This window comes from Monocercomonoides exilis (assembly GCF_001643675.1).
Source record: "Monocercomonoides exilis strain PA203 chromosome Unknown scaffold30-1206723, whole genome shotgun sequence".
Classification (NCBI taxonomy): domain Eukaryota; phylum Preaxostyla; order Oxymonadida; family Polymastigidae; genus Monocercomonoides; species Monocercomonoides exilis.
Genome location: NW_027150575.1, coordinates 814,972 through 828,451, shown reverse-complemented (window position 1 = coordinate 828,451; position 13,480 = coordinate 814,972). Strand labels below are relative to the sequence as shown.

Genomic DNA, 13,480 nt, shown 5'->3' with positions numbered 1-13,480 from the left:
TGTTTATTTAATAACTTTGTGTTCAAAGTTAATAAGAAAATATTATTTTCTCTTAAGAATTAATATTTGTTTTTTCATTATGAAGTTTATTTTTTTATTTGACTCATTCGTTTTTTGTAAGGACACATATTTTTAATAAATGTGAAAATTCTTTTCAATTTTTGTGAAAAAGTTTCATGCGAGTGCATTTTAAATTATTCTGAAAATAAGATCTGCTCAAATATTGTGTTTTTTCCAGTAAAATATGTTCAAAGAATAAGTCTTATTGAAGTAATAAAAACAAATAAAAACGAACAATTTTCAATATCCTGACTTGACGATATGCAAACAAACGATAAAAAGATTTTAAATTTGTTGAACAGATTGAAAATTCGAGCCAAAAATAAATATATTCACCTCGTTCGAATTTGAATTACTCACATAAAAATAACATAATTCTTTTTAAAGCAATCATAAAGCAAATTGAATATTTCAAATAAAAGAATGAAAATTCTCAAATAACATGTTTGTTGAGTGAGATTTATTATTCCAAAATATGAGACGAAATAACAATTTGAACATCAATCAGACAGTCGATATCTAAACACTATGCAACAATCATTACGCTTCGTCAAACAAAAACCAGACAAACAACTTTCAAATCAAATAAAAAAACATTTTTAATCATCAACATAAAAAATGATAAAAATGGTTCATCGAATTTTAATATTAAGAGTGGGATGATCAAAATTATTTTCGGACAGATCAACATTAGATATTTTACCATAACTATGAATTGTTTCGTAAAAAATTATAAATTCTGGATACAAACAAGTTATTACGAATAGTTCAACTTGTTTGTCGAAACATCTATGTTGTTCCTGTAAATACACATTCTTTCCACAAATATAATTTATTTACTGAAAAACCATGAAAAACCCGTAACAAGTCTGTCTTTCTGGTATAAGCTTTATCAAGCCCGGTTAAAGTATTTAGAATAAAATCTTGGGTCACAAGCTATTTAGAAAAAAATGAAAAAAGTGTTTTTCAAAACAATTCGAAACATGATCGAATATTACATTTATTGTTTTTTCATTGATTCAAACAGAAAGCTTTTTTCAACAAAGAAGAATGCAAACAAAAGACAGCATTCGGGTTAAATGGTAGAAATATTTTTTTCTTGTTTTATGAAGTGTAAAAGAATTGATAATTTTGTTTTTGTTGGGAAAAAAGGACGATGAAGAAAGAAACACTGCGAAGCAGTGGAAATGGAGATTGACAGCCTCAGTGATTGAACAATTTTCTGCATTTGCTAAAAAGATGGCAGGTGTGAACTTTTGAACGCATTTTTATAATCAATGCAAAACTAATTTTTTTTTATGTATTATTTGAATCATTTTTTCCCATTCCAACCAACAGTGTTTTTTATGTTGAGCGCTATCCTCAGATACAATTCATTAAAAGCAGTATTTTTACGAATTGTGTTGTTACTTCTCCTTCTCCTTCGATATCTTCATCGACGATATTTTTTATTATCTTGGCTAATGTGAAGTGCACCTTCTTCGTTATTGAGAACTTATTGACCATCAAATACTCATGTTGCAACACGGAATAATTCTTCCATTTGTTGTTGCTATTGGCTGATATGAAATTGGAATCTGCTCATTTTGTCTGCATTTTCTTCAAATGAGTCTTGCTCGCCTTTGCCGCCCAGCTCGTCCAAAGAGCATCATCGAACTCATTTCATTCCATTTCTCTCTCAGATGCCCCTTCTTCTTTTTCTTCTTTCATTTTTTTTTAATCTGCTACTTCGAGAATTTTGTTTGCGAAAGCAGTCATTGTGTTGAAATCTGATCATTCAGCATTAACTTCATAATCGCCTTCTTCTTTTTCTTTTTCTTTTTCTTTTTCTTCTTCTTCTTCTTCTTCTTCTTCTTCTTCTTCTTCTTCTTCTTCTTCTTCTTCTGTTCAGTCATCTCCTTCGCCGGTCATTCAGATCGCACAAGTTTCGCCTTCTTCTCTTTCGTCAAATCATCTTTTTCTTTCACCTTCACCTTCACAACCACGTCCTTCTTCAACATCATCTGATTCATCATCATCCTCTTCTTCTTCTTCTTCTTCGTTGAACAGTTCAACTCTTTTAATTGATTCAACTGCCTCTTTGCCTTCCACTCCAGTTGCTTCATCTGAATCATCTGCTCACAATTCACTCAGCAGCCCTTCTGAAAAAAATTCATCTCCTTCTCTTCCTGTCAATAATCTATCGCCTTCTTCCTCTTCCTCTTCCTCTTCCTCTTCCTCTTCTTTCCCTTCTTTTTCTTTTTTCCCATTTGGATTCAATTCTCCATCTGATTGCTCTTCATCCACTTCAAATGCATCTTCTCTTCCATTTGTCTCAAAACTCCCTCACACGTAATCATTTTCCTCCTCCTCAATATCGTCAATGCCACTTCCTCCTCTTCCTTCCTCCTCTTCTCCTTTCTCTCTCCTCTCTCCCTCGTTTGTCTGGTCATTCATCGGTATTGTTGCTGCTAATCCTGGAAGAGCTCAATGGAAGCAGTTAGCTCATCCATTTCCTTCTCAGACAGCTTCCTCCTCCTCCTCTTCTTCTTCTGTTTATTTCCAAACACATTCTGAACAAGCTTCACTCAACAACTTCGGTGTGCTTCTTTCTCGAACTCAACCGGCTGTTCCTTCTGTGAAGACTGCAATTCCACCTACTGTAAGCTATCACAACTCCAATAAGAACAACAATATCAACAATATCAATCATAACATTGTCAGAAAGAGCATCGGTGGAAGTGAGTATCCCACTTTATCTCCATCGCTTTCCCCTTTATCTCCTGCAGCCACACGACAAATCCCTTCTTTCTCTGTATCTTTTCCGCCTTCTCAATCTTCACTCTTTCCATCTCCGTCTTCGATCTCCTCCTATCCACCACACCCATCACTGCTTCTTCTTCCTCTTCTTCCTCTTCTTCCGCTTCCTCTAAACAGTAAATTTTCCGCTGGCGTTGGATGAGTCCATGGACATTCTGATGCATTTATTCCATTCAATTCTTCAGCACATATAAACTGAACAAAAAATAAATCATTCTCATTTCTTCGCCTCAATGTGTCAACGTTGAATGATTGATGTTTTCATTCAAATTATTTGAAATGAAATGCCATCAAGATGAATTTATTTTATTTTATTTCTTCTTCTTCAACGCCTCCTTCTATGATCAATAAAAACATTTATATTTCCATTTCATTCAACTCTAGCCAAATTCAACATCATGCCTCGTCTTTCATTTCTATCCAGAAGCACAGATAATTTTTTATTCAATCGCAGAATTTCTGCTGAAATAATGAGACAACGAAATGAAAGAAACTTTTTGAGGAGAACAGCCGTTTGGCATGTCAAAATTAAAAAAAGGAGGACAGTTCCGACTTTTCACATTTTGAAACCGAAGCATTTGCTGTGAAAACAGAAAAAACATTGAAGCAGTTCTTTTGTGAAATGGATGGGTTTCAAAATAGAGTTCGGAAGGTTACACAACGTCACACGCCTTCGACATGTCGAGAAGATGACAAATGAATGAATGAGTTTTGGAAGAAATTCAAATTTGGAGGAGAATTCTAAGCAACAAGAGAATAAATGCCCGACAAGCAATGTTGATTTCATCAACCGCGTGTATGATGCAAATTCTTCTGTTTTATGTTCCAACAACTTAAATTTCTTCGACTTTGCCTTCATTTGCACATTAATTCACCGACAAGTCAGCTGATGAAATGATTTCAGCCTTATGATCTGCACTTTCTTCAGAAGCCTCGTCTCATTGTGCGCACTCTTGTTGGGAGTCTTTTCCAACTCGCAATTCACTTCCTTGATGCCAAGTATTCTTTCCACATGTTCATTGTCAGCTGTATGCCCGTTGATAAAGATTTATTAATCGAAATTCCAATCACCGAATGCCTCTGTTCTGTCATGCCCAACAGCCGAGTTGTCTTTCTGAGTGATGCTTGTCATGAAGGTGAACAAGGGTTCCTTTACAGAAGCGACAAATGATTCACACACAAAATACATATCTCTTCCTGCACTGACCTTGTTGGTTGAAAACACGATATTGGTGATGGAAAAGGAAGATTCTGACACTTCTGAATCATCGTTGTACTCTATCATGAGAGCACCGCCTCTTCCTCCAGAACTTGTATCCTCGCTCACAGAGCAGGTGGAGAAGATGGTGCTGCACACCAAAAATGTGTTGGCAGAAGCAGATGAGACGAATGAGGTGCACCCGCCATCTGTGGCACTTTGTTGGCTCAACTGTTCTGAGTTGATGTTGGTGATGGTGCAGTTGGCGAAGGAGATGGAGAGGGCAGGGGAGGTGGCAGAGGAGAGGACACAGCTGGTGGGGGAGGCTGTGGAGGTGATGTCTGTGATGTTGGAGGAGTTGAGGGTGAGGGGTGCTGTGAGGGAGGTGAGGTGGAAGATGCTTTGGCTGTTGAGGGCGAGACTGGTGATTGCTGTGTGGTTGAGGGCGAGGGAGCCAGCAGTGAGGAATAAGAGGGGTGTTGTGAAGGATGATGAAGACGAGGTTGTTCCGATGATGGTGATTGTGTTGAGGTTGAGGGAATGGGAGTTATCGGAGAGGTGGAAGAGGATGGGGGTGATTTGATTTGTGGAGTTGTGGGCGATGGCAAGGGCAGAGACTGTGAGGGAGCCCTGGGTCTGTTGGAAGAGGGAAGAAGTGGCAGATGGATCTGGTGAAGAAATTGTTGATGTTGATGAATGTTGAGGAATATCACTGGATGAGATGGTTGTGGCAGTTGTGCCATTTCCAGTGATTATGGTTTCAGCTGCATTAAAAATGAGTGTTTGAGTTGGAACAAATATTGAGGAGAGGAGTGTGAGAGAGGCGTCTTGAAGGAGGGAAATGAAGCAGTTGAGGGCATACTCGATGGTGGCACATGGGGTCTGTTGGGGCTAGCCACAGGCATCGACATCAGTTCCGTTGTCAGACATAAATTAATATAGGATATTTTAACGAAAGATGGACTTGTATTTTGTTTTGCAGCAGCTTGACAACTAATGACAGGTTTATAAATGAAATATGTCATTTTCATATTAATGAAAAGGCTGAATATCTGTATTAGCAGAACAAATCGGAAAGATATGACTGCGTGACAAAACCTCAGGTTATTGTTTAATACTTTTTTCTTTCTGAGAAATATTATTTTTGAACTTTATTAACTTATTATTTGTAAAATTTATTTGTTGTGAAGTTGATGAAAAACTGGGCGGCAAAAAACCTAAGAGATCTTCAAGACAAAGGAAAACCGAGTCCAAATGATAAAAAAAACCGAAATAAGAAAAGTGCAAATCGCTAAATAGTTATTCTTCGTTGCCTTCTATTTCTTTGTTGCTCTCGTCACAAGCTATTTTCCGTTGTTTTGAATACTCCATATGTATTTCTTCATCGTGCATTGATTTTCGTTTTCTTTTCATTTTTTCCCTGAAAAATTAATTTGATTCGCATCTTTTTTCCATTTGGGACAAAATACGGAAAATCATAATTTTTATGCCCTTGTTTGTTTATCTTCAAAGAAATAAATTTAATTGTGGGATATAGTTTTTGTTTTTTTTGAAAATAAAAATTCTTCATCATAAATGTATGAATGATAATAACGTTTGATTTTTTAATTCTTCCATATTAAAAACAAATAATTCTCAAAACAAACTTCAACATTCCGATAAGTTTAAAAACGTTAATAATTATAGTACTTTGGTATTCAAAAAGGTGAAAATGATCAAAAAAAAAAAAAAAAAAAAAAAAAAAAAAAAAAAAAAACTCAAAAAAATTTGAAACATTTCCACAAATGTTACTAATTCATTCAATTTCAAAATAAATATAACTGCTTTTAGAAAAAAGGATGAAAAAATAAAAAACAGATTTATCAAAACTTCATCCTGGGAGTCATAATTCCGGGAACCCCAACCCCAAATATTCATTTAACACAAAGCGAAACCGACTAGACTTTTGCAAGCTAAGCAAAAAAATAACAATAAAGTTTGAAAAACAGTATTATCATTTTTTCCTGGGAGTCTGCGTTTCGGGAACCCCAACCCCTTTATGTTTTATGAATATTTTTTTTCGGAACCGACTAGACTGCAATGAGCTGAGCAATGAAGTCAAGAAGACTCAAAAAAAAAAATTAGAATACAATAACAACATAAATCAAAAAATGCACAAGAACTTCAAATCATTGCAGTTGAAAAAATAGTTTTGAAATTAATGAATAAATTAACAATTGTGGAAACAGTTCAAAAACAATAAACACAATATTTCAACTTATTTGAACAACAAAATACTCATTAGAGATTAAAAACATTTTCGTTTGTTTGAGTGATTGTCTATTTCTGAATTGGAAGATTTTTTTTTATTTAATTTTATAATTTCATTTGTTTCAACAATCATCAAATCATCATCGATATTAGAAGAATTCCTCCGCGTGTGGTAAATAATATGTGAATCATTTTTGTTTCGCAATTTTTCGGTCTCTTTTTTTCTTTCGAATTGAATGCTTTGATTTGAATATGAACAACCTTTTGATGCAGTTTTCTTTTGAAGTGAAAAGGCTGCTGATTTTTCCATTGACATTCTTTGATTTATTCGAGATAATGTTCTGTCATTGATGGGCATATTGTTTGTATGATCTGCAATTGCTCCTGCAAACTTCTTTCTTTCTGCAACTATTCTTTCTTGCCCACTTTTGCAATCACTGATGATTTTCCATTTATCCTCTAACAATTGTGAATGAGATGCTGTGAATATATGATCGTTTTGTCTTTTGAAAGATAAATAAATCATCATCGATGGTATTTTCAGCCAACTCCAAGTTTTTTTATTTGAAGGAGTGTATCTGAAGCCAAAATCAATTAAAATAAAAACTTCAACGTTATTAAATGAAAAAAAGTGAAACACACAAGTGAAACTGTCTGCTCATTTTCTCATTTGAGGTGCTTTGAATTGAAGAATCAAAAATTTGTTTCAAAAAGGCACAAAATGATGAAGCATTACTTCCAGTTTCTAAGCTTGAAGTCGACAATTTGGATGAAATTAATCCAAACTCTCCATCGCATTCCGATTTACCATGCTGCTCTGTGAAGTAATTAACAAATATCGATGAAAATTGTTGAAGATTTTGACTGCCACTAAGAAAATTACTTAAAAAGTATTTATTCCTGAAGTGAGGGCCAGAGTCTGAAAAAATTGTCAGAGTTGATTGAAGTGGGTGTGATTCTGATATATGTTTTTCTATAACTACGTTCAAGCATTCAATGGCGTATCTGAAATCATGAGTTAAACAGTCCGAAATGAAGTGATGACATGTTTTATGAAGTGAATCTTTTTGTTTTGTGTATGAAATAATGCACAGGTCTGACACTTGCTTTTTTGTGTAAAAATCTTTACTGACTTCTCTTCTTGAAAGCGGAAGCTGCCAATTCTCTTTGAAGTCTAGCAGCAAAAGAAGATCTCCATTTTTCAATTTGCTCTTTGAATCAACAAATGATTGTTTTTGGCATTCTGCCCATTTTTTGTGCTCCGTTATGTATTGCAGCTCTTCATTTTCCTGATCACTGAGTTCTCTATTTTGAGATATTTTCTGTAAATATCTTGCCCTTTCACAAATGGAGCACAAGTCAGTTCTGTTTCTAGGTTTTGTGATGATTCCTTGTGTTTTCTTGCAGAAATATGAGTAGGACATATTGATTCCTGTTTTTAACACCAATTCACTGTGAAGTTGTTTTTTAGTTTTATAAGTTGTTCTGTTAACTCCACCACAAAACATAGAATCATTCATGTTGTTTTCAGGTGCATTGTTTGAACTATTTGAATCATTGCTGAAGTGATCAAAAGATGAATCGAGAAAAACAGATTGTCTTTGAGTTTCTATTTGAATAAATGAACTTTTAACATAACACAGAAAACTTGTTTTCCATCCGTTTGAACACAACTCTTCATATTTGCTTTTAATTTCAAGATCATTAACAACTTCCACATTTTCATCGTTGCATATTTTCCAATGGAAATTGTATTCGTTGCTGTTTTCGATTTGTTCAATATGGGATAATGTAATACAAATATAATGATGGATTGTTGGATTAAACAAAATAATAGAAAGAAGATTGTATTTCTCTTTCTGAGTTGAATCTTGATCAGTGCATTGCATGCTTTTGGTAACTTCAATCATCCATAATGATTTGTTCAATCCAGCTGTTTTTTCGTTTTGTTCATTTGTAGAAATAGAATTATTCTCACATCGAAATAACAAGAAATCTGAGTTGTTTGCATATTGAGTTTGCTGAATCACTCCACCAATCGATCTGCACAATGGACAGCTCAATTCTTCGTTCTTTCTTTGAGATTGAAGGATTTGAAACTCGTTCAACGAATGTTCAATTGAATGACCTTGCAGAATGATAATATCAACTTTTTGTGGCATTTCAAAAGATGCATATCCACACATTTGGCAAATGATATTATCTGTTGAATGACAACCCAAATTGTTCATGGCAGTAGGAGATTGTTTACGTATTATTTTCAGAAACCACTCAACTGCATCATCAAATTCGTGCTCCTCCATTTTTGAAATATCATTTTCATTGTTCCATTTTTCGTAGAACTCTTCGTTCCAGAAAGATTCAACATTCTCCTGTTGATCATTGATTGATTTGCAAATATTGATAATTGTTGAAGAAAGAATATCTTTCGTTTCTTTCTGAAATTCCCACGAATGGAATTTATTCATTGATGCAAACATTTGGATAGCTGCAGCTAAGTAACAGCTGTTTCCTAAATTTTTCAAGCCAACTGATTTTGATGGAGAACAAAGATTCAATTCATGTGTCTTCTGAACATTGACAATAAATTGTGGAACGTGTGATACAGATGCCTGAATTGATTTATCGAAATTTTGAATGTTTTCGTAGGAATATTCATTTTGTTGTGCATCAACACCTGAAGAAAAACGATTTTCGCTGAAAATGCCCCAGCCATTATCATTATCAAGATCTTTTTTTTTGAAAAATGAAACACAAAATAAATAACGGAAAATAAAAAAAATACAAACCTTCAGAGTCATGGAAACTTTTTCTCACTTTGTTTTTTCTTTTTTGGAGCTCTGAGGATTCATCTGTGTTTTCAAGCAAAAACCTATTCACTTTTGCAAGTGATTCTTCATCGAGATAATGCCTTTTTTTGCATCTTCTATCTTCACAATCACTCTCCTCATCCAAGTAATGAAGGAGTGATCCATATTTCGCATAATTGTATTGTCCCTGCGTAATATCGTAATGGTAATCTCGCAATTGTGAATAAGAACAGTAAGTGCTCAGATTTTTAAGTAATTCAACTTGCATTTTATTCTGAAGCTTTGGAAATATTGAACTCAAAGAATTCATCACTCCATCAAGTTGATCTGTAAAATAGCACATGCATAAATAAAAAAAAATCAAACAATAAAATTTCAATTATTTATGAAATGCTGCACACACCATTTGATTTTTTATATAACGAATCTTTGATTTCCTTCATTTTTCGAAATGAAAAAATGAAATAGTCAAATAACTCGAAAGTGTAATCTCCAGAAATGGAGGTGGCATATTCCCACAGCTTTCTGGACCACTTGCTCAGAGTGTATTGTTTTGGTTGCATTTGTGTGTTTTCTATCTTCAATGTTGTAAATATCTTTCACAGAAAGATCGATCCCTTTATAAGCTTAGCGAATGACATTCAAATAAAAAAAGAAAAGAAAAAAATTGTACTTTTCAAATCACATTTGAAACGACTGAATAAAGAAGAACCAGTAAATGTTTCACATTTTGAAAATAAAAAATTGATTTTGCTCATTCAAAAGTTTCAAACTATAAATTCGTTCAGGAATTCACATGTTCACATTTTCTGTTATTCTGCTTAAATTTATTTGACTTATTTAATATCCCCCTCTTCTCTCGCTTGCTGAATTCTTCCGTTAGCTCCTGGTTCTTTTTCTGTTCAACGTTGAGATTCTCATTATTCGCAGCTAAAATGCCTTTCATTTGCTCATTGATCACTTCCCCATCGAATGTGATTCCTGCTATCTCCAGCATAGTAACCAAATTGATCAGATCTTTTATCAGTTTCTGCTTTTCATTTAACTCTTTTTCCATTTCTGGTGGAATCTCTCCTGCTGGATCACTTCTCTCAATCATTTTGGTTCAATTAAATTTTTTTTCTCGATTTTAACTAATTTATTTCTTATTTCTTTCAAAACTTCATCGTTTTCTTTTTCCTTTTTTCTGTTATCTCTTTCAGCCTCATCTGCATTATTTTTATGACGTCTTTTTCTTCTTCTTTGACTCCAAATATTTTATGTTTTCCTTTGCGTTATTTATAGATTTATCAAATATACAATAATTTTATGTTTCTTTTTGGTATCTATCTCTTCTTCTTGAAGAAATCTTCATGATATGTTCTCTTTGTCTCCATCAGAAAAATTGTATCTTTAGCCAATGACCTTGCAAATGTAGCTTTTATATTTATCTCAATCTGAAACACTTCATCTCTTTCCATCTCTGTTCTTTTTGTTTTTCTTCTGTCAGTTTCACTTCTGCTTCCTGTTAATATTTGCTGAAGATGCGTCAATTTCTGCAGTATTTCAGATCTCTTCATCTTCACAACTTTTGCAACATGTGACTGCATTTTCTTTTGCATTTGTTGAAGCATTTTCTTTCCTTCTTTTCTTCTTCCTGTATTCTTTGTAATGATGTCAACAAAACACTCCAACTTCTTCATTTTCTTCACTGGAGCAGCACGCTCATTTCAAACTCGATTCATGCGTTCTTGATTAGCAAAGAGAAGAAAATCGAAGAAGATAAAAAGTCATCATCAACATCTGTGTCTGCAATTGACTCATCGGATGATTCAGATGAATTGTCATATTATTCAGCAGCAGTGAAAAACAACATAGAAAGACGGCTGCAGATTGTGTTGTCTGTTGCGGCTGGGATGTAAGAAAATCACAGATAGTTGTTTCTGAGGGAGTAACAGAAACTTCGATGGTTGTGTTGTGCAGCGGTGGGCTGCGTTGCATGGAGGTGTTATGTGTGCGTATTATTCAGTGCTTTCTGCGATGCTTTCAGTTACGCTGGTGGAACCGCTTCCATCGCTTGATGCATCGGAAGGCACGAAGTTGGGGAGCAAGCGGATCTTTGTGGAAGCAGATGTGAATAAGTTCCCGTCGATCTACGATCTGTTCGACCCGTCGCTGCAGAAATGGCGATTGTCTTCGTTGAAATATTTGGTGGTGAAGATGGACGATGAAGTTATAAGAGAAGTGATTGGAGTATGCGATGAATGGAAGAATTAGGAGATAGCACTGGAGGCTGCGAGGGTGATGATGGAGGATGTGATTCTTTCTCCAGCAGCGATTGCGCTGTTGAAGCTTGAGGAGCGATAAGAAGCAGAGGAAGGTGAAGGGAATGAGGAGAAAGGCGGGTATCTGACAGCGCACAGAGAGTTTGTGGAGAGAAACAAAGAGAACCAGGGAAAGCTGGAAGAAGCGATGGCGCCGCTGGTTGTGGAAGCGCATGGGCTGAGTGGGCTGAGGTTTGTGAAGGCAGAGGCTGAGGCGGACATGTTGCATTCAGTGGAACCTGAAGTGTGCAGTTCTTCTCCATCTGATGGCATCCAACAGGAGAACAGGAGAGCAGAAGAAGAAGCAGCAAACAGGTCTTTGGGAATAGCTTCAGATGGAAGAGAAGAAAATGTGGGGAAAGATGAGGAACAGGTGGAAATGCATACGAATGATTTGGGGATGAATGAGGAGCAAGGAAAAGAGGGTGGTTCGAATGATTTGGAGAAGGAAGAAGGAGAGGAAGAAAAGGAGGAGGAGGAAGAAGAAGAAGGAGAAAAAGAAGAAGAAGAAGAAGGAGAAGAAGAAGAAGCTGTTTTTGGTGTGCGGAACTGTTTTGGCTTTGGTGACACACGCAGATTCATCGGCTGTGTCTTCATCAAAATAGGCGCCTTCAATATTTGTATCTGCTTTGCACTGCTTTCTTCCTTTTCTCTTTTTCTTCCTGTTCTCCCGCTGCTCTGCATTCCTCCTTCTTTCCCTTCTTTCCCTTCTTCACAACAACCTGATTCTCAACTTCTATCTGTCAGTTCACTTGCACCTCCATTTCCACTTCTTCTATCTCCTTCTCTTTCTCCTCCTCCTCCTCCACCACTTCCATCCATCATTCTCTCACTTCCATTCTCAGAGCCTCCTCTCCCACCTGAAAATCCTTCCAGTGTCGATGCAATGAATCCCTTGTTGATCGCACGAAGACCAACGTAGCTGACATTCGACACGCCCAACTTGCTTCTGTCCAGCCTGATGGAGTTCAGTGTGTCTGAGGCTGCTGCAAAAGAAGCGCTCGAAGATGAAGACGAAGATGAAGATAATGTTGCAGTTGATAATGTTGTTGCACTGGAAGGTCTGACTCGTTTTGCAGGCTGCAAGAAAATCCCGCTGGCTGCTTTGTCTTTCGCGTCTCTTCTGCTGCAAACAGAAATGTTGTTTGTGGATGAGCATCGTTGAAAATGCCTTGTTTGAGACGAATGAGAACGAAAAACAGGAGAGGAAGATCCAACTTGTGGTGTTTGTTTGGATTTTGTGGTGCTTCTGACAGATGAAGTGGAAGAAGTGAGTGAGTTGTGGGTGGAAACAGAACGAGAAGAAGAAGATGATGATGTTGATGATGAAGGCGTAGTGTTGGAGGAAGAAGAAGAGAAAGAAGAAAAGGAGGAGGAAGAGGAAGCTGAAGTGTTTGAAGATGATGGCATTGTTGCTGCTGAAGATGAAGAAGAAGAAGATGATGAAGAAGCCACATTAATACGAGGGGCCTAACGAGATCTTGTCATCGTCCTTTTGATTGGAAGAGAAGAAACTGGCCTTTTGTTGAGAGACGATTGAAGTGACATATTTGAAGATTGTGATTGTTCTGCTTGTGTGTTTATTGGCACTGAAGAAGAAGGAAAAGAAGAAGGTGAAGAAGAAGAACAGGATAAAAAGAAAGAAGAAGAGTTAGAAGAAGAAGAGGAGGAGGAGGAAGAGGAAGAGGAAGAGGAAGTGGAAGTGAAAGATGGGCAGGTTGCAGAAGGAGCAGTGTCAAAGGGACATCTTTGAGGAGCAGAGGAAGAAAAGGAATAATATAACGCTGATGAAGCAGTTGACGCAGATGAAGAAAACAAAATCAACGACACAACCAACATTGCCAGATTAGCTGAGGACGCGAGCTCAGCAGCTTTCGAAGAAGAAGGAAAAAATCATCACCAGAAGGAGGAATATTCACAAGATGTTGTGTACGAATCTGTTTTTCTGTTTGTGTTTGTGCCTGAAACTGCAATTGCATCTTTTCATCAGCTAGTGCATGTGCATCTCCTGACTTTTGCAGTTCGTTTCGCGTGATCTTTTTATGTTCAATTGCTTGCTT

General features: G+C 36.1%; 5 protein-coding genes across 5 annotated transcripts; all 5 read left to right on the top strand.

Moving 5' to 3' along the window:
• Positions 1-2,422: 2,422 nt before the first annotated feature.
• On the top strand, positions 2,423-3,001 carry MONOS_15018 (uncharacterized protein; the record flags this gene model as incomplete). The annotated part of the gene is made up of 1 exon (XM_067867866.1): positions 2,423-3,001. One exon carries the CDS (start codon positions 2,423-2,425, stop codon positions 2,999-3,001), a length of 579 nt encoding a protein of 192 aa, XP_067725182.1.
• A 979-nt stretch (positions 3,002-3,980) lies between these two features.
• Positions 3,981-4,640, top strand: MONOS_15017 (uncharacterized protein; the record flags this gene model as incomplete). The annotated part of the gene is made up of 1 exon (XM_067867865.1): positions 3,981-4,640. The coding sequence occupies one exon, from the start codon at positions 3,981-3,983 to the stop codon at positions 4,638-4,640; it is 660 nt and encodes a 219-aa protein (XP_067725181.1).
• Positions 4,641-11,106: 6,466 nt separating this feature from the next.
• On the top strand, positions 11,107-11,373 carry MONOS_15016 (uncharacterized protein; the record flags this gene model as incomplete). The annotated part of the gene is made up of 1 exon (XM_067867864.1): positions 11,107-11,373. The coding sequence occupies one exon, from the start codon at positions 11,107-11,109 to the stop codon at positions 11,371-11,373; it is 267 nt and encodes an 88-aa protein (XP_067725180.1).
• A 195-nt stretch (positions 11,374-11,568) lies between these two features.
• MONOS_15015 (uncharacterized protein) lies at positions 11,569-12,342 on the top strand (the record flags this gene model as incomplete). The annotated part of the gene is made up of 1 exon (XM_067867863.1): positions 11,569-12,342. One exon carries the CDS (start codon positions 11,569-11,571, stop codon positions 12,340-12,342), a length of 774 nt encoding a protein of 257 aa, XP_067725179.1.
• A 39-nt stretch (positions 12,343-12,381) lies between these two features.
• On the top strand, positions 12,382-12,894 carry MONOS_15014 (uncharacterized protein; the record flags this gene model as incomplete). Its single annotated transcript, XM_067867862.1, has 2 exons — positions 12,382-12,481; positions 12,677-12,894. 2 exons carry the CDS (start codon positions 12,382-12,384, stop codon positions 12,892-12,894), a joined length of 318 nt encoding a protein of 105 aa, XP_067725178.1.
• Positions 12,895-13,480: the final 586 nt, after the last annotated feature.